The sequence below is a fragment of the Cibotium barometz genome, chromosome 24, assembly GCF_041138505.1.
Source record: "Cibotium barometz isolate CiBa-2024 chromosome 24, ASM4113850v1, whole genome shotgun sequence".
Taxonomy (NCBI): domain Eukaryota; kingdom Viridiplantae; phylum Streptophyta; class Polypodiopsida; order Cyatheales; family Cibotiaceae; genus Cibotium; species Cibotium barometz.
Genome location: NC_141069.1, coordinates 6,848,378 through 6,871,608, shown reverse-complemented (window position 1 = coordinate 6,871,608; position 23,231 = coordinate 6,848,378). Strand labels below are relative to the sequence as shown.

Genomic DNA, 23,231 nt, shown 5'->3' with positions numbered 1-23,231 from the left:
TGTTGATAACCTGCTTCTAATCCACAAGTATTTGAGTTTCTCTTACAACCCATAGTGCAAAAGTGCATTTCTTCCAACATACAATTTGTATTTCTTCCTTTTAGAGCCACTCTAGATTAGGTGGGTCGGGAAAGCAGTTATGTGCTCTCTTAAATATATTCTTCCTATATTCCTTCTCTTCCATGTGTCATACTGCATAATCCACTTTCCCATTACTAATATTTGAGAAGGAGAAATGTGTTTTCCTTTATTTGTAGGGCTTCATTCATCTTCCCAACTTTTATCCTCCTTTGTGGTACTTGTGATACCATTCATTCATTCTTCTCATTATCCATGGGTGAGGCATGGTAGGATCTATTTGAGGTAGATATTTGGACTTGTATACGCGATATTCTTATAACCCTCTATCATGTTGAGAGATGTAATCGTGGTGTTGTGTGTATGTGGGAAAGCACCCTAGAGGTGCAAGATATTGTGGCAAGATAAGAATGCCACATGTAATATTGTATGGTGTGTGAGTGTTGACCAAAAGAGTGGAAAAGAGAGTGCCACATAGACGATGATGTGTGTAAAGTGGGATAAGGCTAGAAAACCTATATCATTGTATGGTTCATTTTGAGATATGCAATAGAGATAGAGTTTTTTTTTAAATGTAAGGAAAGTGATAGTAGAGGATGAATAATGATTGACGGTGAAAAAAGCCTATAGGAAAATGAGCTTGGGTTTGCATCTTTCCAAGCGTAAGACTTGTGCTAAGTAAAATCCAAGAAAAATATGGTTCTCGAAAAGAAAAATAATAATAATAATTTTTGGTAGCATGGTTCTCGAAAAGAAGAAGAATAATAATAATTTTGGGAGGAGCTTGGGCAGGATGCGAGGGCGGAGTTGACAAGGGTCCTTGGCACGTCGCCCTTCTTTGATATTTAGCGACAGAGAAATACCCAAACAACAAATCATTTGTTTATGGGGCTGCATTAAGGTTAAATCCTGAATTAACGAAGTCTATGAGCTCCCAAAAACCAGAAACGGCCGTCCATGGAATAACGGTATCATCGTACTGCTCTGCATGATCGCTTTGTCTCCAATGCTTTATGCCAACACATATCATGTGTTAATAGTATTATAAAAGCCTAACCCTTGCCCTCCCTCTCTAAGTGGTGGTTGTGGTGTGCTCTCAACCGCGCTGCCTAAATAGTGATCCCTTGGTGCAGCTGATTAGGAGCTAATTAAGTAAACAGCCCAGCCTGCAGCATGGAGGAGGGGCTCGGAAGATTTGGCAGCCTTAAGGAGTCTAATATGGATGTAAAAGAAGGTGCTGTTGACTACAAAGGGCGCCCGGCGATCAAAAACATGACAGGCGGATGGAAATCAGTCCCATTTCTTCTCGGTGAGTACAAATGTGTAATGAAATATCACTCCCAAGCATCAGGTTTGGAGGCAGCGCTATACTCCAGAGTCCAGTGTTAGCTTTGCTACTACTACTAACTTCTTCTTTTGTTTGTGTTAACGCAGCTTTGGAGATTTGTGAGGTGGCAGGCTTTGCCGAACTGGCCGTCAACATAGTGACCTTTTTAATGCTGAAAGCACACTTCACATACTCTGACGCAGCCATCATTACCACTAATGTTTTGGGCACGTCCTACTTCACGCCTATTGTAGCTGGGTTCATCGCAGATGCCTACTTGGGACGCTTCCCCGCAATAGTGCTCTTTGCAACAGTGGAAATCCTGGTATGATTAACTAATCGCAACATGGGTAATCAAACTTATATATCTTTGTTTTAATCAGCCTTCTATATCTCCTTTTGTTGTTTTCTCCCCGTATCATAAATATGTGACGACATTTTGATTATCAAAGAAACCATTCAAACATAGAAGAAAAAATCCTCCCCACACGAGCTTGATTTTTGACCGCCCTCATACATTCACACGTGGCTGGGTGCTTTGGATGCCCAAATGTGCAAAAATAATTCTGAAGCCATCAAAAATTACATGTAAACGATGAAAGACTTGCAAGCCTCTTCCCTTCTTGCCTGTCAAATTTGACGAACAAGGGTACCACCCAACCCCTACCCCCCAAAAAAGAAATGTGCTTGCACATATTTGCTAGTCTTCTAAAACTAGGAGAGCTCCACAAGCCAACGGCAAGATTTCATGCACTCATGCTACCTGAATGTGATCGAATGAGCTCTAGGTTGCCGATGGCATTTTCCATAAGAGTTCGTGCACCCATTTAAATCTATACACCTAGCGCACTCGTGGCTATCCATACCTATGTCGATACATGGTGGGCACAAAGGGGCATTCATAGTGGCCACTACACATCTGCACGCAGACCACACCAAGTTGTACACGGGTCACTAGGAGGCGTAGATGTGCACTTTCTAGCCTACGTGTGAAACAACTTGTTACACCATACTTCAAAGTCCAAAGTGATATAATCTTTTATGTCCATTGCAACCAATGTCCCATGATACTTTCGATAATACTTTGAAAAGCTCTTGTTTTCACATACTCATTAAAGTCCATCTTTAGAGGTACGATACCCATAAACCCAATCTGTAATGGGTATGGCCTAGGAAGCACTTGGGGTTGCTTATGGGACTTCCCATTTGAGTTTGCACACCCCTTTCAAAATATCTACACCTAGCCCACTTTGAGTTCGTGCGCCCCTTTTAAAATATCTACACCTAGCCCACTTTTGAGTCGTACACTCGTTGACATCCCAAATCAATATGTCTTTTGATGAATGGTGGGTATAAAAGGGTGACCTAGTGGCCACTACAAACATCAGCATGCAGACTACATCAAGTGGCACATGGGCCACCTAGAGGCCCAAATTTGGGCTTTCTGGCTTGAGTGCAAACAACCCGTTATGTACCATATTTTGAAGTCCGAAGGGGTGCAATTTTTGGATGTCCATGGCAACCAATGTCCCATGATAGTTTTGAAAAAACTTGATTGCATGCTCTTATTTTCATATATATTGACTAAAGTCCATCCATAGGGATGATGCCCATGAAGCCCAATATGTGAGTATAACAACCACCATCATGCCCATTTATATGTAGGTTGGTTTCAAGAGGTTATGAACCCACAACATGCTTTAAAGGTTTCCTTCATTGTAACCACTAGAGTAATGCCTTAATGACGTGATAAAACATGATTATTAATCAAACTCTTTAAATACTAGTGATCAAAATTAGTGTCTTGCACAAATATGAATTTGTATTATTATTTTAATGAGTTTATTTTTGTAAGAGTGTTGGTCAAGATTTTGTTTAAGAAATTAATAATAATCAACCCCTAGAGGTAATCATTGTATCGTATTGAGTAATGGCTAAGTTAGAAGATAGCTCTATGCTAGGTTCTTTTGTCTCATTGTCATTAGGAAAATTCTAGACTCAAAAGAGGGCTTTTTCAACAATAATATAATAATAGACACATAGATTGAGTGACATGTAATCTACGAACGAGATTCACCGGTGGTGGGACCTCTGTACAAACCCACCCAAAACGTGGAGAAACTCTCATCTTCATGAAATATTAAAAAAAACCATCACCTTGTCTTAAAATATTTAAAACCGTTTTTTTGTTAGAACCTAACACAATAAAAGAATGTTTTCCACATTCCTGTGTTAGACGTGGAGCACTAAAAAATTCTTTCCACCACCCCTAGAACTAATGAAGCTTGAATGCTTGGAATAGATAGATACACATTCTCCTGGTTATTCCCTCAACTTGGTTCCACTTTTGAATCTCGAAACATCTTTGGCGTCCAAAAGAACACACCGTCCCTCATTTCTTCTTCCCTCCTTGATCCACAAAAGCGGTTAGCTCAGTCATCCACTTTCTGCTACTTCTTCTTTCTCATACGTCTGTTAATCTATCATGGCACCCGAAAGTGGACTGAAACGAGCAAGGAGCAGTATCTCATCTGTTGTGTTGTATAACATAAAAGACGAGAACAAAGAATGGATTCCCTAAGTATACAGGAAGTACTCTTGGGTCACTATGCAGCCAGGAAAACAAGGCCACTACCGAGTGAAGGGAAAGGCATCTGAAGACTTGGCCAAACATTGGAAAGGAAGGATCCTTAACTTTAAGATGGCACCAGGAGGAAAAACTGTCAAAGAAGTGTTGATCCAGCATGTATTCATGCAAAAAGAGATCAACGTCGTGGGACCATTGGAAGGACTTCCAAGACACAGACCACATTGTAAGTGCTTGTGTTTTGTATTTCAATGTTGCAAATAAGGTGATTGATATACATTTTTCTGCCTTGCACAGATTTGTACCCATCCAATCTTCAGGAGTGGGAGCCTGCACAATTCTTGACGGGATTCTTGAATGTCGTACATGGTGAGCTGGGGGAACTTCAATATGAAGGTCGTACACCAAGTGATCTCGCAAGAAGTAGAACATATTTCTATGACTCATTTTATACCTTGCCCACTTAATCGAGTCGACATGGAAAGTTGGAACGTATTCCGTTGCCCGCACTTGATAGTCCTGAGTGGCCATTGCTTGACACAGAAGTGATAGAGTCATACAGGACCAAAATGTTTAATGATATTAAATGTGCTATGAAGCCTAGCATTGGTGCAAGAAATATCCACTTAAGTTTGTTTGTTCCAATTGCATGCTTTGTTCATTTATTTTCTGATTGTAAACAATTGAGAAAAACTAGAACAACTTTTGTGTGAAAAGATATAGATGAAGCCTGGCTTGATCATTTGTTTGACAAAGGTTGGAGAGTGAAATCATCAAAGGGAGATGATTTGATCGAATGTCGATTGAACACCTCCGACATTGCATTTCGGTGAGTGTTATGACGTTATAATGTATTTTTGTGAAACAGTTACAACGCTTATTTGATTATACTCGAAAAATTATCCTAATGATCAATATTTTAGAATCAGATACTATATTGCCAGGCAACATCTATGCATGTCATTTACTTATAGAAGGTGGCGATGGATTAACAACAACTGGGAAAGCATGGATCAAGATACAAGAGATGGCAGCCACTCTTGCTTGATAGATATAGTTATGATTCGACAGGGTCACCCATCTTTGACATTGGAAGTGGAAGAGAATTGGACTCTCGAATATGTTAGGAAGGAATTAGAAGTAGCTATTCAGAATCCTCCAGATCAATTTTGCTTCAAGCTCGATGGTCGGAAGCTAAGTAAAAGAAGAGAGCATCAGATCATTTGTAAAGATGTTGCAGCCCCACATGAATTGGAGGCACTAGAAGATATATGATGTGACCATGTATACGGTGACAATGTATTTTTCATATGCAATAAGTTACGGGTTGTTGCAAGATCAGGGTGTCCAGTTTTATCCAATTTATGCTGGACTGGGACAATGCTTGGAGAGCAAGTTTTGGGGGGCAAGGTACTTAAAACGAGATCGAGCAAATAATAGAAAATACGCGTCCTTAAATTAACCCAATATAACTTAAATTAATATAAATTATTCTAATTAATCAAAATTAATCAAAAATATGATGAAATGATAAAAAAATGATCTTTTCATACTTAGAGTGATCCAATTTATTTTTCCATAGATGCACCATTGCAAGCACACTAGTCCGTATAGGTTTTATATAATTCACATCAAAAATGTAATTTTACTAATTAGATTATTAATATTTGCAGGCCTTCTGATAGTCTGGAAGAATTTTGAAAAAGAGATCATTAAAAATCCAACCATTGGATTTGTAATTTTTACTAACCACCACATTCTACTAATGTCTCAGTATCTACCCACTCTTTTGATCTACAAGATTGAGGATTTTAAGTGGTAGCTATTGTGGGTACAAAAAGTGGCGTATATTATAATACTTTAAAGACTTTGAAATATTTAAAGAAAATAGACAAATATCTTAAAATTTTCTCAAAAAATCAAGTTAAGCTCCATATTATGTGAAGATCTAAGATACAAAGTGGGAATTTCATATGAGTTTATATGTAAAAGATATTAGCATTTTATGGAATCAGTTCAAATTTGGGACAGGGTGTATACATTGACTTTGTACCTAAGAAAATGAGGACTTTTGACTATCTAATGCTTAATCAAATTATGCAACTATATTTCCAACTTTGAATATGATGTTCCAACAAAAGAACTTGATACGAAATTCCTTCATTTACTAGGAGAGATTAGCCACTAAAGGTAAACAAATGCCTGTTTTTTTACTGTTTACAGGGTGCTTGAGTGGACAAAACTAGGCACCCTGATCTTGCAACCACCCAAACTTATCTATTCAGAACATTGCTTTTGTAATGCTTTATTGTTTAAAACAATGTAATGAAGGCAAAAATTCCCCAATGGAATTTTTATGTACACAAAAAAGGCTTAAAGTAAGAAAACAAGCAGTGAAGGAACACAGTAGCAAATTTGATCCTCTGATTTTTAAATTAAAAGTGCATTTACAATTGATGTTCTCTCTCCAATAACACTAGATATGTGCAAAAAAATATAAATGTACATGTATAGCTGCATATTTACAAACGTACATTTGTTGGAAGAAGGAAAAAACTATTTATTACTGGAACCCATAGGTATCGGCTTCAGGATGGAGCCATGGCTCTTCTCCCAGGTATGGAGCCCATGTAAGAGGCTCAGGGGGGCCTATCCCCCCTCGTGGATTGGGCGGGATGAAGTCCACTGGCCCGTCTGGAGGCATAACTTCAGCGACCTCGATCAATTTCGCAATCGTTTCCTCCCTAAACGTTTGGACGTCTAGGTCCACGTAGCGAGACATTGATGAAAACTGCCATCACAATTCATCAAGGCATAAATAAGATCAACATGACAATATACAAGAAGATAAACAAGAGTACGCATGCGTATGGGAGCTAAAAAATGCTTACATCCTCTGAAGGGAGCTGAAAAATGCTTCGTAGCAGTAACATTGCATTAAGTGCAACCCTCCACCCACAGCTGTAGCCATCTTCTTGTTTGGGGACACTAACCCTTCGGATGGTCGATTGATCCAGGGTGTCGATGTCCATGCTGAGGCTCTCGTAAGCTGCCATTAGTTTCCTGACACCACTGTAAACAAAGACCAATCATTATCCTGATCAATCCGGACTTCTAACTCAAACAATAATATGTATCTTAATGATTTTTACTTACAGCAAAACATTTCCATGGACACCAGATGTCGAATTTGCAAGGTAAATGACATTTTCTTGCACATCGACTAGTAGAAGACTCCAATGGGAACTGCATCACATCCAAATAGATTTCTATTAGTTTCAATCCAAAGGAAGCACTATATAACTCGTGTACGGTGATTCCTATAAACATCATGCAAGAGAGATAGAGAGACAAACTCACTTTTCATGATATGCTAAAAAAAATACTCGAGCATCGTCCAGTTGGACCTCCCGAAACCAGTTCAGCACATCGAGGTACAGAACTGACTCTACTAGCAACAATGTTGAGACCAGTGAATCAATCTGGAACACTCGTTGTTGTACATCCTCGGGCAATTGCGAAATAACAAAACTTCACAAGGAAACATATCAAGAGTGAGGCATAAACTTTAAGAGCCAAGAATGAAAAATTGTGGGAGGACAGAGAAAAGAGTATACCTTAAAACACATCTGAGCACTTTGTCGTTGACTTCCATTTTAGGATCAAACAAAATGTTGATTTCTTCAGCATGAATCGGGAAATAACATCAATGCCCTCTAATATTAAAGGGTACATAGAACTCCAGCAACAAAAATTGCAGCGCCTCCCGATTCATGGCATGGAGTGCGCAAACATTTTTCCTTTTTGTTTGCAATGCAAGCATTACAGCTTGGTGTTCCCTTTGAGCGCTTGTCATTAAATTTGCCCGAGTCTGATGTTCATGATATGGACCTCCCTCGGTCACCTCTTCAATTCTCACTTTTTGTACAGGACGGACATCCAAAATTTGTAACATTCGTTCATCAGTAAACGTAACTGGTCTAAGTAACTTATCGTATCTGAAACGAAGGGCTACTAGGCTGAAAAAATCTTTGTTCATTACTGTCACCCTGTGTGCATGGGCAGCAAGAACGTAACTATCCAAAAAGAATTCGATCATCCAATCTTCTGTGGCCTCCTGCAAGCAAAACAGGGCCGATGCCTTCCACCTAAACGAAATTCCATTCTGCTCACAAATTCTCCTGGCAAGCCTCTGGAAAGGTAATCTGGGAATAGCAGCTGTCGGGTGCTTCATAAACTTTGTGATTTCTCGCAGAGCTGACGAATGCTCTACGAAACGCCTTAGTCTAGGCTGCGTTTTGGACAATCAGGAAGGACTGATTTCCTGGATCTTGTGGCTTTTAGAACGCCCATCTTCTTCCCAGTAGATGAGGGAGCTGCATTGTCAATGGGTCTAGCTGTATGCCTTACACGAGCCATCTGAAAATGCAAGAAAAAGCAGAAAACTTAGCTATTCAGTAGTACACAGTTAACAATTCACCATAAAGCGAGAGAGGGTGGCCAAGAAAGCAATATGCACTTCCTCGCATTATGGTGAATCCATTCACCATAACGCGAGATGAAGGCCCACAGAAACACAATAATCCTCCTCACATTATGGTGAATTCATTGACACCAATAAGAGAGGGATTATCGTGCATCCTTTGAGCTTTGATCTTGCGTTATAGTGATTTGATTCACCATAACGCAAGACTAAGAGCCACTCAAAGCCAAACAATCCTCCTCGCGTTATAGTGAATCGGTTCACTACAACAGGAGGAGGATTCTCCCGAATCTCTTACCATTCCGTCTTGCATTTTGGTGATTCGATTCACCATAACACATAGAGCAGTATTGAGATTCTAATGACTCGTCGTCTGCTTTATGGTGAATCGAATCACCATGAGAGAGGGCAAACAATCGAAGAGAAAACAATGGCAGAGGGCAAATAGTCGAAGGAAAAACAAAACAATCAAGGATTATACAAGAAACTCACAAAACAATCAAGTAATACACTTCCATCACATTCAAAGAGTGGGAATGGATGGAGACTGTCGTGTAGGAGATGAATTAATTGACACCAATAAGAGGTGGATTATCGTGAATCCTTTGCCCTTTGGTCTTGTGTTATGGTGAATCGATTCACCATAATGCGAGACAAAGGGCCAATCAAAGCAAAACAATCCTCCTCGCGTTATAGTGAATCGATTTACTACAACGGGAGGAGGATTATCGCGAATCTCTTACGTTTGCCTTCTGCCATGGTGATTCGATTCACCATAAGACATGGAGCGTATTGAGATTCTAATGGCCCGTCGTGTGCTTTAAGGTGAATCGAATCACCATGGCAGAAGGCAAACAGTTGAAGAAAAAACAATTACATAGGGCAAACAGTCGAAGAAAAAACAAAACAAACAAGCAATATACAAGAAACTTACAAAACAATTAAGTAATATACAAAAACTTACATTTCTTGCGTGAGAATGGATGGAGACTGTCGTGCAGGAGGTGGAATATCGGTTCAGTACTGTGGCGGTAGTCGAAAGTCACCTGGAGGCAAGCAGGAGGACGGACAAGGCAAAATCGATAAGAGGACGAAAAGGTGGCGTGATTAACGGCTTTGATTAGTCTTTAGAGCGAACACACGTGCTCGCGAGCTGCCAGGGCGACTATGCGGCGCTGACGTGTCGCATAGCATTAAAAAGGACTTTGATTAAACTTTATAGCTTGTACACGTGCTAGGTACACGACGGGCTGCCACGTGGCATTCATGGAATGGCGGGTGAAAATGCGATGCTGACGTGTCGCATAGCATTAAAAACGGATTTTCTAGGATACTCATCTCATTTATTGCCTCTCTTGGAGTTTGTATTCTCATTTATCTCCCCACCAACGGCCTTAATCTCCATCAACGACTGACTATCTCCTCCAACCCTCCTTCATCAATCATCCTCCTGTATCCAACGTCAAAGACAAACCTCCAACCTCCTTCATCTCCATCTCCTGCGACGTTTGTATACAATTCGTTTTCCTGGTATTTTTATCTCTTTTATGCTTCCTTCTTCTTTTGTTATTTCGTTCTTTTGGTTTCATTCGTGGAGAACTCCTTGCTTTGTCTTTTCATCGCGTTAAGGTGAATTGAAAACCTATGACTCCTCGCCTTATGGTGAATTGACTGCGAAGAAGAGTATTTTAATTCATTTGACACCTCCTCTCTCAGTATGGGTACTTGAGAACTATCTTTATTTGTAGTTCACCATAACGTAAGAGGCGTTGTTAAAGGATGATAAAGTCATCATGTTGCGGTGAATCAATTCACCATAACGCGAGCGAAGGTCCCATAGGAAGCACAATATTCCTCCTCGCATTATGGTGAATCGATTCACCATAACGCGAGAAGAGGTCCTTGACTAAGCTGCAATTTTATTTGCGTTAGGAAAAATAGATTCACTACAACGCGAGGAGGAATACCTGGATTCCTCTGGCATCTCCTCTCGCGTTATGTTGAATCCATTCACACCACACAGAGATTTGTTGTTTAAGATCGACTGTCTCTTTATTCATTGCTTGAACTAATATTTTCCATGTCTTATCTACACCCTTGAATTCAGCCATGACGCAAGTTCAAGTCGAGTTTGATGTGGACGAAGAGATTAAGGAAACACCTGCAACTCTGTTGTATGACTTCCTCTACAAATGTCGACATCATGATTTGCACCCTGCAATTTCGTTGATGTTCAATTGCGATTTTTCTCTGGAGGATACATTTTCTAGCCATCATGGATACTTTGAAGAGGCAAAGCAAGAGTTTGACGAGCTCACAAATGAAGAACCAATGGTGATTGATGGGACAAATCACATTAATTTTAATCTCAAGGTGTCGCCGGAGAAGAAGCAGAGGTTAAACAGGGATTGGCACAAGGTACCATCTGATAAGAAGAGAGCTTTGCTATGCCCTTTTCACAAAAGAAAATGCCGCTTGATGGAATACTCTTATGCCTTCTTATGCTTCATGCACATGAACATGAACTTTGATAGGCACAACGTGCTTGCCAATGAGATCTTTCCATGCCTTGGGTAGACCAAATCCCAAGGCTTCCAAACTCTTCCGCAAAAAAGGTTCCATGTGCATGCAAAATGTGCTACAAAGTTTACAAATGCTCAACAACAACAAGACATTTAGTATCGTACAATATTTTTTGAACAACAAAAAAAACTCAAAGCTGTAGGTTTTCAAGTAATAACCATGTATTGTGTCAAGTTTGTCGCACCCCATGCCTTTTCATAGCTAGTGTAGAACTCTGTCACAACTGCCTCAAATTTCTCAACATCCCCATCTTCAAACCTTGCTTTTTGCAACAAAGGTGCAAGGCGATCAAGTGCCAACCACGCTTTGGCCTTTGCCACCCTTGCTTATCCTGAAGAGCCTCGATCAGGTACAGCTGCATGAAGCTTCCTCCACACCTCAAAATCTGTACCCAAATGACCTCTCTGGGTATGATTAGATAAGAACTTTCTGGCTTTTGCACCTCCAAAACATGGTTTGCTAGGAACATTTTCGGTCTTCCCTGATCTTCTCAAGTCCTTTTCAATCTTCACTTGACCACAATGTAAACCTGCATCTGAAAGCACTTGCTCTATTTTTTTTATAGTTCTTTCGCTCTCTACTGCTGGTTTCATATTCCATGAAAATTCTATGTACATGTAGACTAGTTTCTCAATTATTCTAACCAGCGCATGCAAAACACAAATATGAACTCTGATCAAAGGGATAGGAAGAATTGGATCCCAATTAGGATCCACTCCTGGAGCATCACGATTTGGGGCTTCACGCCTATTACTGGTATTTAGGCATTTCCATTCTCTCTCTTTTCCTCCTTTGGAGACACCTCGTTCGGTCATGCAATACAGGCAAGGATACTTGGCCATTGCTCCTTGGGAAATACCAAACATGCATTTCAAGGTTTTAAGATCTGCAGCCAGGTGCCATTCAACCTCATATTCACCATATCCTTCTACATAAAGCTTTTCGCCATTCGACTACTACTAGATAGTGGAAGGAAGCTCAGTCTGGTTGAAGTACCACTTTAGAATTTCATGGGTCTCTGTTGGAACCTGTTAACAACAACAGTTAGATTGTCTACAACATCATAACAAGAGGATAGCAACATAATATTCTTTTTTTAAAAATGGATAGCACGTCACCTCAAATGCAGCCAGCCACCAAATCTCATTTTCGGATTGTACACTAAAGTGCTTCTCATCAGCATTACTGATACTTGCATCCAAAGCTCTATTCATTAAAGTAATGCTAACCCTTTCTAGCTTCTGTCCTTTGATCACCTCACTCTCATCAAGTTTTAAAACAAATTTCAGCCTTCCATTGCACTCATGTACACTGATGTCATAAAATTTCACCATAGCCATTTGTAATTTTCGAACATCCATGATGAAATTGTTAAACTCTGTAAGCTCTATGATTTTCTGTTCCCCGCTCTTTTTAGTCACTGTCAATGTACTAGACACGTGACAAGGCTCTCCAACAAGTTCGACCATTCCCAAGTTGAGAATATTTCGAGCTTTGTTCATGTGAAATGGTTTTGGAATGGGAATTACTGTTTTTTTTCCAAGCTTACAATTGAAACCCTCTTTAACTTTATTAAACAACATCCTGTAAGACTTTGTGCTTATACCAGCCATGTCACATATACCTTGTGCATCTGCAGGCGTGAATGCTTCACTCACCTCCTGCAAGGATTGCTTTGCTATGTCTGATCGAAGTCTTACAAACTTAGGATGCTGTATTGCTGACTCCACGATGTCTTTTGTCAGAACTTTGCCAAATATATCAGAACCTTGCTCTTTTGGACCCACAACATCTGTGACCATCCTGAAGCAACAACGATAGCTATTTCAGTCCACCATTCATCTAACTATACCACCCCCACACCCAATCCCCCATCTCCAAAAAAGGAACTAAAGATGAAAATGAAAAGTGAGTGCTCAAAGAAATTTAAACTCAAAGAAATTATAGATCCCAATACCTGCAAGCTTTTACACGATGCTTCCATTGGCCACCTCCAACATTGAGTTCTTCCAATGCCATTTGATCTGTCTCTTGCATAATCGAGCACCCAATGGCGTGTCTTTCAAATATTGTAATTTTCTGTTAAACTTTTCAAGTTGTTTTCGAAGGTGTGCATTCTCACTCTCCAATGTGAAATTGTTGATTTCTCGAACTGCCAAAATTTCATTCTTCTCCTTAATAGTGTCCTGCATCTTACAAATAGTCTGCTGCAAATGATCAAACTCTTTTTGTAATCCAGCACAAACTTTTGCTTTGTCCTCGTTTGAAGCTTGTAAAGCTGTTGTGATCGATGCCGAGTAAAAATTCGCACCTTCAAGCATTTTTATGAGTCTGGCATCTCTATCACTCAAATGTCTTTCAAAGATACTTTGACATTGGCCAAACAGTCTTTTGCAATATCCAAGCAATCCATTTTCACCCTCACACACAAACTTGAAGAAACTTGTCAACCCAAAGAATGATGGAGATTGAGAGGAGGTTGGATCCGGTGGGTAAATACTACCATCCAACCATAAGTCCATATTTTTCTTTCCTTCATTTCGAAGCTCAGTAATGCGGGCTTCGCATGCTGGCCTAGACCAATTTCTCTTACAGCAGGGAGCATAATCGGGTTCTACTTGGAAGTGGATGTCCACCTTTTTCTTCTTTTGCTTCACAGGTTCCATTGCATTGTTCTGTGCTTTAACAACACCAAAAACCATCATGAACTCACACTTTAACTAAAAAAAACCAAAGATATTACACTTATCTCCCGTGAAGAAGATTGCTTCATTAAAACCAAAAGACAACATCACTAAATAATACCTCCTTGTCCATCAAACAAACTTGTTGGTATCCTGGATGAACCAAAATGTACAGAGTACTTGTAAGCACAACCCTCACTTGAAAAAGGTAAGAAATGGGATTGTTATTCATGCACAAGCAGGTATGGCGCATGAAGAACAAATACTTTTCCATCCTTTTTCAAAACTTGCCGCCTTGAGAAGAAGAGAAAATCAAAAACCTCCCGCTCAAAACAATTCGGATTTGGAGTGGTTGTGGTTGTGGAGTCGGGAAGACAATGAGGGAGACAATGCAAGATGATGGGTTGCAGGGACGAAGTTCGGTTCAAGTTTAGTTAGCAAAGTTGGCTTCGTTACATTCAAAAGTGTAATGAAGAAAGAGAGTGGTGTCTTTTTTCAATAAAATAAGGCACCATAGTGGGAATAAAAAACTATATTTAAGATGCATTGTTTTGAATTAAAAAACACCCTACATGTCAGTTAATGGAATAAAGAACTCAAAAATGACGCACGTACCCTCCAATATTATATGTGGATTTATTGGCTTGCTTTGTCCACATCACCATCCCAAGGGATCTCTTACAAGGCCCCTTTTTGAGTCCAAATTTTCCCTAATGAAAGCACTCACAAGAGCCACCAGTTATCCATCACCCTCCCAAATTGCTTACTTCCTACGAAAAATGGCTAAATCCACATAGAAGAAACACATATAATTCAATGTTCACAAGAAACAACTCTCTTAACAATCCATACTAACTAGGAGATTGCAATTTTTACAATAGGTCTTTTAAACAATTTGTAGATATTTTAAGCTAAATAACTACACTTATTCGAAAATGTCACATTTTGTAGAATTGAGAAATTGAAATTTTCTAAGTTAAAATGAAAATGTTACTCATCCATTGTATATAGTACGTAGGTTAGTATGGATATTGGGATACAATCACTAGTGTATTTGGACGTAGGATTCAAATACCTTTTCATTAGTGTTCTAGAAAGGTTAGCCTTCTTAGTGAAAATCTAAAATAACTGTATAAAAGTGCGAGCTAGTGCCATGAAAAAGTTAGAAGTGGAGAGTTCCCAAGTTAAGGGTTCAATTCCTCGCTACACAAGCGGTGCCACCCAGGTTAAGGGTTCAATTCCTCGTTACACAAGCGGTGCCATCCAGGTATATATGGGTGTTGATGTTGTTCTTTCAAATTTCTAACTAATTCAAAATAAATAAATCTAAAATGGTGGATTGAGAGCTTCTTGAAAAAGAGCTGAGCCCATTGAAAAAAATGCAATGATGTGATTCTATTTTTTATTATTAAATTTTCTTGTGGCATTACTTTTTCCTCGCAGTATTTCCTAACCCCTCGTTGCTATAAGAAAATAAAAACATTTTTCTTAACCAATCAAAACAAAGAGAGGTTTTTACCTTGGTCGATTTTCCTTTCAAAATCCTTACATCAATGATCAACCAGCTTTATAACTAAGATTGTTAAAAAAATTTAGGTTAATTTCAAGGGCAACATCATTTGAGCTATCTGTATACATAGTGCTTTTGTTGGGAAAGTAAAATAATCCATTGGCTCACACAAGCTTCCCGCAGTGTAACTTACATGCATGAAAACACGCCCCATCATGAGACCCTATTGTTTAACCAACTCGACTGCTGTCATGTTATAAGTAATCACTTGTAATGCCCATATAAACATGGAAACCTGAACATTCCGTCTTGATTCACTACTAGCTAATCGTGCTTGCGGGGCTTTGTATTGCTGACTCTTTCATCAACAGTGCCTTTTTATAAAAAAACACCTGAATGCCTGTCTGAGACGGACTGTCCGCACATGCAAGGACAACAGTACTCCATGCTAATGGCAGGGATGTATCTGGCGGCGATAGGGTCGGGCGGAGTGAGGGTGAACTTGTCTTCTCACGGGGCGGACCAATTCGACGAGAGCGACCCCAAGGAGAGGCTAGGCATGTCCAGCTTCTTCAACTGGTTCTTTTTCTGCCTGGCCGCGGGCTTCGGCATAGCCAGCACATTCTTGGTCTACATTCAAGAGTTCGTGAGCTATGGCCTGGGATTTGGTCTCGGAATCGCCTTCGTCTTCTTTGGGCTCTCCTTCGCCCTGGCCGGCGTCCCGTTCTACCGATTTGAGGTACCCGCGGGTAGCCCTCTCACACGCGTCGCCCAGGTCCTTGTTGCGGCCTTCCACAAGCGTAATCAGGGGCTGCCTGTCTCTCCCATGGAACTCCACGAGGTCTACGACAAAGAGGCTCGCTTACCTCGCATCCCGCACACCAAACAGTTCCAGTAAGGGTCCTATCCTGACGTTGGTTTCATTTCCGTTAATTTTCTGTTACGATGGTTCATGAGTTTCTTTCTCTTCAGGGGGACTGTCTATTACTATTATTTTCTATTTTCACTATCTACTTTTTTTCTTTCTCTCGATCATTTTTCAGGTTGAAATGTGTCTGCATTAAACACAATAAATATATCTTCTATTCCATCGCACAAAACTGCATTCTTCGCCTAAAGAGCAGAAAATAGAGAAAAATAAACGTCTATTTCATTTCCGTTAATTTTCTGTTACGATAGTGTGAGGTGAAAACAAGAAAAAAAGACCATGCCTCCTTCACCTCCCAACTTTGGAGACACTAACACCAACGGGGGCACCACCAGCCACAGGCTGCTGGAACACTTCTCACTGTTCACCACACCACCCACACCATAAAGACAGCACAAAACAGGGGCACCATAGACAAGGTAAACACCCAATAACTAAATTCCAAATCAACACTTCATACAAGCTTCTCCCGACACAGAAGCCTTACTCACACAATCTTACAAACACTCAGGCCTGGATTTACTGCCAAGGGAATTCCACCACGGTCTCACAACCTCAGGAATTAGAACCTTGTGTCTGACGACCAAGCCTTCCAGCCACGAACACATTAACACTTTCACCTGTCATCACTGCCAAGGATACACCACATCCTCAATCGACACATGATCCACTGCCTCTGCCCACAGTCGGCTTTTTCAATCGCCGTGAACCTCTCGCCTGCGTACTGTGCCAACCACACCAGAAAGAACCCGGCCACTCTCTCTCTTCAGAGGGCGCCCCACCAGCAACCCTCAACTCTCTCTGCAGCCCATCACTTCTGTGTGTGTCGCCAGCAGCAGCTACACCAACACCTCTCTCTCTTCTCACTCTGTTGATCCTCTGCCAGCCTCACAACCTCACTTCCTCTGCCACACAGGCAGCTTTGTAGTGCTACCGGCCCCACCAGCCAAGAACAACACCTCTGTCCTTCTCTTCCAGGCAGCCCCCTCTCACACGTTGGTCACCGCCAGCCCATAGCCACAACTTCACAGCACCTTCTTCTTCACCCACCAAAGGCGGCCTCCACTTGTCTGATCGCTGACCACCGGCGGCGACTCCTTGGAACACCTCCTTTGCCTTCGCTTGCGCCAATCAGCACCACTACCACTACTCTGGCAGCAAAAAGCAACCTGCAACACCACCTTTGCCTCACCTTGTGCCAGTCAGCTGCGCTACCCACTTCAAAGGTATCCAACTGCATAGAGTCTCACCAGCCGTCGATAGCTTCTCTCTCCGCAGCGGCTGCACCAACCTGAGAGCCTCACACAGTTGCCATAGGCGGCTCCAACCACCACCAACAGTTGCTGTAGCTAACCCCCAGGGCGACGACTCCCTGCTGGCTCAACTCTCCAGCCCATTCTTCACTAAGGCGGCAACCTTTTACCTCATCTTTGCCAACCTTCCAGATGATCCTTCGCTGTGCTGGCAGCTAACCAAACCTCCATGTGGTCATTGCTTTATTGGCCACGTGGGTGGTCATTTATTCTTTATTTATTAGAGCTTAGAAAATGGCCACTATGCTTTACAGCCTTCCATTTCACACCAAATTCAATGCAACATTGGCCCCTTCATCTTTAATTGCTCCCATGCTTCCACACACACTTTCAAATGCAATGTTTAATTGCCCATTTTCTTGGTCCCGCACACATTCAGAGCAACCGAGCAGCCAATATCATCTCCAGCAGACCTCCAGTAGACCACGCTCCGAACAAACCTGTACAAGCCCAAGACAAAACCATCCACCCTGTACATCTGCCAACGCATTCCAAAGCCAAGTCTTCACACATGCCATGCATCCATATGTACACAAGCCCAAAACACCTCTCAGAAAAACGCCTGACATACTTTGCCAACCCCCCCATCTGCTAGAGCATTCATGCTCAGCAGCAAAAGTATAAGTCCAATAGCTATCCACCAGGATCAAAAGGAAATAGCTGTAAGTCACCATCCCATTTCCCAATATCTGTAAAACACCATGGCTGCATCACTACATACCAAATATCAACCATATGTGCCACAAAATCATTTACCTCCACTTCACCCACAACAAACCTCCTTGTCTTCAAAACCTGTGGCATTGCAACATTTAGCATCCAATTCATCAACACCAGTGAAGGCCAGGTTCCAACATTCCGACCTTTATGCACACAAAAATCCAGATCCTTTCCAACAGCAGTGTCCACAAATACTTCCAGCTCTTGTAATAATTCAGGCATCTCTTCACAACCATACAGCTCAACTGGTTCAGAATCTTTATCATCCATGCACTTTGCCTTTAGCATTTCAGCAACACGCAAAGAAGCCTTAGTTACACTCTCAACCATATCTGCATCCATGTCCATCTCTGGCTCCTGTTCATCAAGGCTAGCAACTTCCCATATATCATCCTCAAGCACACTACTCACATCACAACGCTCTTCATCAGCCAAATCTACATGCATACCTTCTTGAGTGTTGCCAACCCCCCTAGTATCATCGTCCAAAGACTCCCTAGCACATAATGCATCAAATGAAGAGTTAGAGGGAGAAAGGTTCACTCATCCGAGCTTATGCAAAAGTGTTTACCACACTCGTTAACATCGGGGTAAGGGATCTTCCTCCATACTCTCCACATCTACATTGCAAACCATCTTCACTTCATCACAAGTCTCTACCCCATCCTCCTCCCTTGTAGAATCTGGCAAAGAATCTTCCTCAAAGCATTCTATATTCAACTTCCTTCTTATCATCAGCCAATCCCAAGGCATCATCCTCTTTACTTCCATGTGCATGCATGTCATCCAGATCCGAATGCAAATGATCTCCAATAGAGCCTTCCAAATCACTGTCATGAACAGCCATATTGTCCAAATCCAAAGAAGAATCCACTGGCAACTCCTCATCTACAAAAGTCTCAAACCTTGACCCAGATTCCTCATCCTGCTTTTCATCCACCTTCACCTGCTTTAAAGACTTTGGAAAAAAATCAGAAGGCACAATGTAGAACATCCCCCTTTGCACCTGTACAGGCCTTTGAGGCTCGTGTCTAATCAAACTTTATATAGGACTCATCCACCTCAACCAAATTTACATGCATATCCCTTGCAGACATAACACCTTCATACGGATAAATACCCATCTCCATCTGCTTCAAAATCTTGCCTTCCTTTTCCCTGGCAACCCTAACTGCATCATCAAATGACTTGGGATTCTTCAACTCAACCTTGACCTTCAAATGGGGTAGCAAACCATCAATAAACAAGCTCTTCTTCAGAAACATTGGAGGAACTTCCTGCTTCAATGTCATACACCACTTACCATCATCCAGTGATTGCCCACCATGGACTTACTTCAAGATGCTCAACTCCTGCCAAAGCATACTAGAATCCTCCGCTTGCTGCTGAAAATGCTCCAAAAGCCCTTCTTTCAACCTATCTAAGGTCAAAACACCATGTAGCTCACATGCCGCATCCTGTGCTTCAAAATCTTTAAGCCAGCTTCAGGCATCTCCCTTCAAAAAAATCTTTACTAACCTCAGAACCTGCTCTTCATCTGTAACATGATTGCTAATGCATGCCAACTCCATTTGCTCCAAAAAGTCACACACATCTTCACCCTTCCTGCCATGAAATTCTGGATAAGACCACATCATCAAAACCTGCGACAATCCCTGAGCTCTCCTCTGTGGAAATACACCCTTCTAGGCAAAGAACAACACCAGAGCTCTCCTCAGTGGGGGCACCAGAAAGATGTGAGGTGAAAACAAGAAAAAAAGACCATGCCTCTATAGCCCTTCACCTCCCAACTTTGGAAACACTAACACCAACGGGGGCACCACCAGCCACAGCCTGGAACACTTCTCATTGTTCACCACACCACCCACACCATAAAGACAGCACAAAACAGGGGCACCATAGACAAGGCAAACACCCAGCAACTAAATTCCAAATCAACACTTCATACAAGCTTCTCCCGACACAAAAGCCTTACTCACACAATCTTACAAACACTCAGGCTTGGATTTACTGCCAAGGGAATTCCACCACGGCCTCACAACCTCAGGAATTACAACCTTGCATCTGACGACCAAGCCTTCCAGCCACGAACACATCAACACTTTTACCTGTCACACTGCTAAGGATACACCACATCCGCAATCGGCGCATGATCCACTGCCTTTGCCCACAATCCGCTTTTTCAATCACCGCGAACCTCTCGCCTGTGTACTGTGCCAACCACGCCAGAAAGAACCCGGCCACTCTCTCTCTTCAGAGGGCGCCCCACCAGCAACCCTCAACTCTCTCTGCAGCCCATCACTTCTGTGTGTGTCGCCAGCAGAGCAGCTACACCAACACCTCTCTCTCTTCTCACTCTGTTGATCCTCTGCCAGCCTCACAACCTCACTTCCTCTGCCACAGGCAGCTCCTCTGTAGTGCTACCGGCCCCACCAGCCAAGAACAACACCTCTGTCCTTCTCTTCCAGGCGGCCCCCTCTCACACGTTGGTCACCGTCAGCCCGCAGCCACAACTTCACAGCACCTTCTTCTTCACCCACCAAAGGCAGCCTCCACTTGTCTGATCGCTGACCACCGGCGGCCCCTTGGAACACCTCCTTTGCCTTCGCTTGCGCCAATCAGCACCACGACCACTACTCTGGCAGCAAAAAGCAACCTGCAACACCACCTTTGCCTCACCTTGCGCGCCAGTCAGCTGCGCTACCCACTTCAAAGGTATCCAATTGCGTAGAGTCTCACCAGCCATCGACATTTCTCTCTCCGCAGCGGCTGCACCAACCCGAGAGCCTCACACAGTTGCCACAGGCGGCTCCAACCACCGCCAACAGCTGCTGCAGCTAACCCCAGGGCGACGACTCCCTGCCGGCTCAACTCTCCAGCCCGTTCTCTTCACTAAGGCGGCAACCTTTTACCTCGTCTTCGCCAACCTTCCAGATGATCCTTTGCTATGCTGGCAGCTAACCAAACCTCCATGTGGTCATTGCTTTATTGGCCACGTGGATGGTCATTTATTCTTTATTTATTAGAGCTTAGAAAATGGCCACTATGCTTTAGAGCCTTCCATTTCACACCAAATTCAATGCAACATTGGCCCCTCCATCTTTAATTGCTCCCATGCTTCCACACACTCTTTCAAATGCAATCTTTAATTGCCCATTTTCTTGGTCACGTACACATTCAGAGCAACCGAGCAGCTAATATCATCTCCAGTAGACCTCCAGTAGACCACGCTCCGAACAAACCTGCACAAGCCCAAGACCAAACCATCCACCCTGTACATCTGCCAACGCATTCCAAAGCCAAGTCTTCACACATGCCATGCATCCATATGTACACAAGCCCAAAACACCTCTCAGAAAAACGCCTGACAGATGGCTTATGAGTTTCTTTCTCTTCAGGGGGACTGTCTATTACTATTATTTTCTATTTTCACTATCTACTTTTTTATTCTCTCGATCATTTCTAAGGTTGAAATGTGTCTGCATTAAACACAATAAATATATCTTCTCACAAAACTGCATTCTTCGCCTAAAGAGCAGAAAATAGAGAAAAATAAACGTCTTGTGTTAAGCCGTGATTATCGATTTGAAGCTATTTAGGTAAGCTTTTAACAGAACTAAAACCAATGCAGGTGTTTGGACAAGGCGGCAGTGGTGGAGTCCATGAAAGAGAGCAGCCCGTGGAAGCTGTGTACGGTGACTCAAGTGGAAGAGGTGAAAGCGTTGGTTCGCATGATGCCCATATGGGCAACCACCATCATGCTCAACGTATGCCTAGCGCAGCTACAGACCTTCTCCATAGAACAAGGAGTGACCACAGACCGGCACCTGGGCACGAATGGGTTTCAGATACCGGCAGCATCCCTGGTGACCTTCCCAGTGATCATGCTCCTGATAACGTCCCCGCTTTACGAGATGGTGTTTGTGCCGGTGATGCGGAAGGTAACCGGGAAGCCCACCGGCATAACGTACTTGCAGCGAATAGGTGTGGGGCTCTTAATGGCGGCGGTTTCTATGACGATAGCGGGGGCGGTAGAGAGGAGGCGGCGTAGGGTGGCGGAGGAGCACGGACTGCTGGACAGCCTGGCAGTCCTGCAAGGACAGGCGGCCATTCCCATGAGCGTGTTCTGGCTGGTACCACAATATTTAGCATTCGGCATTGCTGACATGTTCACCTACGTGGGAGTGCTGGAGTTTTTCTACCACGAGGCACCAGACGGCATGAGGAGTTTGGGCACCGGCATTTCTCAAAGCACTCTGGCGTTAGGGTATTTTCTGAGCAGCTCTATTGTGGATCTTGTGAAACGCGCCACGCAGCACGGCAATGGTAGCGGCGGGTGGCTCCCCGACAATCTTAACCGCAGCCGCCTCGACTACTTCTACTGGATGCTGGCTGTTATTAACCTCCTCAACTTTGGCTTGTTTCAAGTGTGCGCCCACTACTACCAGTACCGTCCACGCAGCCAGCGCTCCGCCACCGCCACCGCCGCCTCCACTGCTCCCAACGTCGCGCGCAGCACCACCGACCAATCTGGCGAGGTCCTCCTTACCTTTGCCACGCCTCCGACCCCGTCCCCCTTGCACAGCAGCTAGTTATCTTTCTTCTCTTTGCTTGTCCAAGAAGACGTAAAATATCCGTTGTTGGTCTAAATGCAAGAGCTTGTGAATGAGGATAAATGTGACATTCTACAAGGATTCTGGGTCTGCTTAGGATGACAACATAAACGTAGCCGTGTTTGCACATGACATGCACGACATCACATGCACCTTAAAGCATTACGCCAACATTAGAGTTAATAATCATTGAGATTAGTTAAAAGTCAATGATCATTGAGACTAGTTAAAAGTCAATGATCATTGAGACTAGTTAAAGATCCTAGTATAATTTTTTGATGGTAGCATTGTGGCACTTCAACGTTGTAGAATGTGAAAAAATACATGTTGTGCAAGAACTCTTCAGTGTATGCAATTTAAGTTAATTATATACCAAAATTAAGTAATACTATTGTCAAACATTTG

General features: G+C 42.5%; 2 protein-coding genes across 4 annotated transcripts; both read left to right on the top strand.

Moving 5' to 3' along the window:
* Positions 1–645: 645 nt before the first annotated feature.
* LOC147624853 (protein NRT1/ PTR FAMILY 6.2-like) lies at positions 646–1,813 on the top strand. Its single transcript, XM_086818084.1, has 3 exons — positions 646–1,046; positions 1,212–1,387; positions 1,513–1,813. The coding sequence occupies exons 2-3, from the start codon at positions 1,252–1,254 to the stop codon at positions 1,734–1,736; spliced, it is 360 nt and encodes a 119-aa protein (XP_086674210.1). The 5' UTR covers positions 646–1,046; positions 1,212–1,251; the 3' UTR covers positions 1,737–1,813.
* Positions 1,605–22,900, top strand: LOC147624852 (protein NRT1/ PTR FAMILY 8.2-like). 3 transcript variants are annotated; one of them, XM_086818083.1, is made up of 3 exons: positions 1,605–1,730; positions 15,711–16,146; positions 21,845–22,900. In XM_086818083.1, exons 2-3 carry the CDS (start codon positions 15,713–15,715, stop codon positions 22,803–22,805), a joined length of 1,395 nt encoding a protein of 464 aa, XP_086674209.1. In that variant the 5' UTR covers positions 1,605–1,730; positions 15,711–15,712; the 3' UTR covers positions 22,806–22,900. The 3 variants fall into 3 exon arrangements, with proteins under 3 accessions (XP_086674209.1, XP_086674205.1, XP_086674206.1); XM_086818080.1 differs by lacking the exon at positions 1,605–1,730 and adding an exon at positions 15,606–15,622 and having other exon boundaries at positions 15,692–16,146; XM_086818079.1 differs by lacking the exon at positions 1,605–1,730 and having other exon boundaries at positions 15,598–16,146.
* The last annotated feature ends 331 nt before the right edge of the window (positions 22,901–23,231 follow it).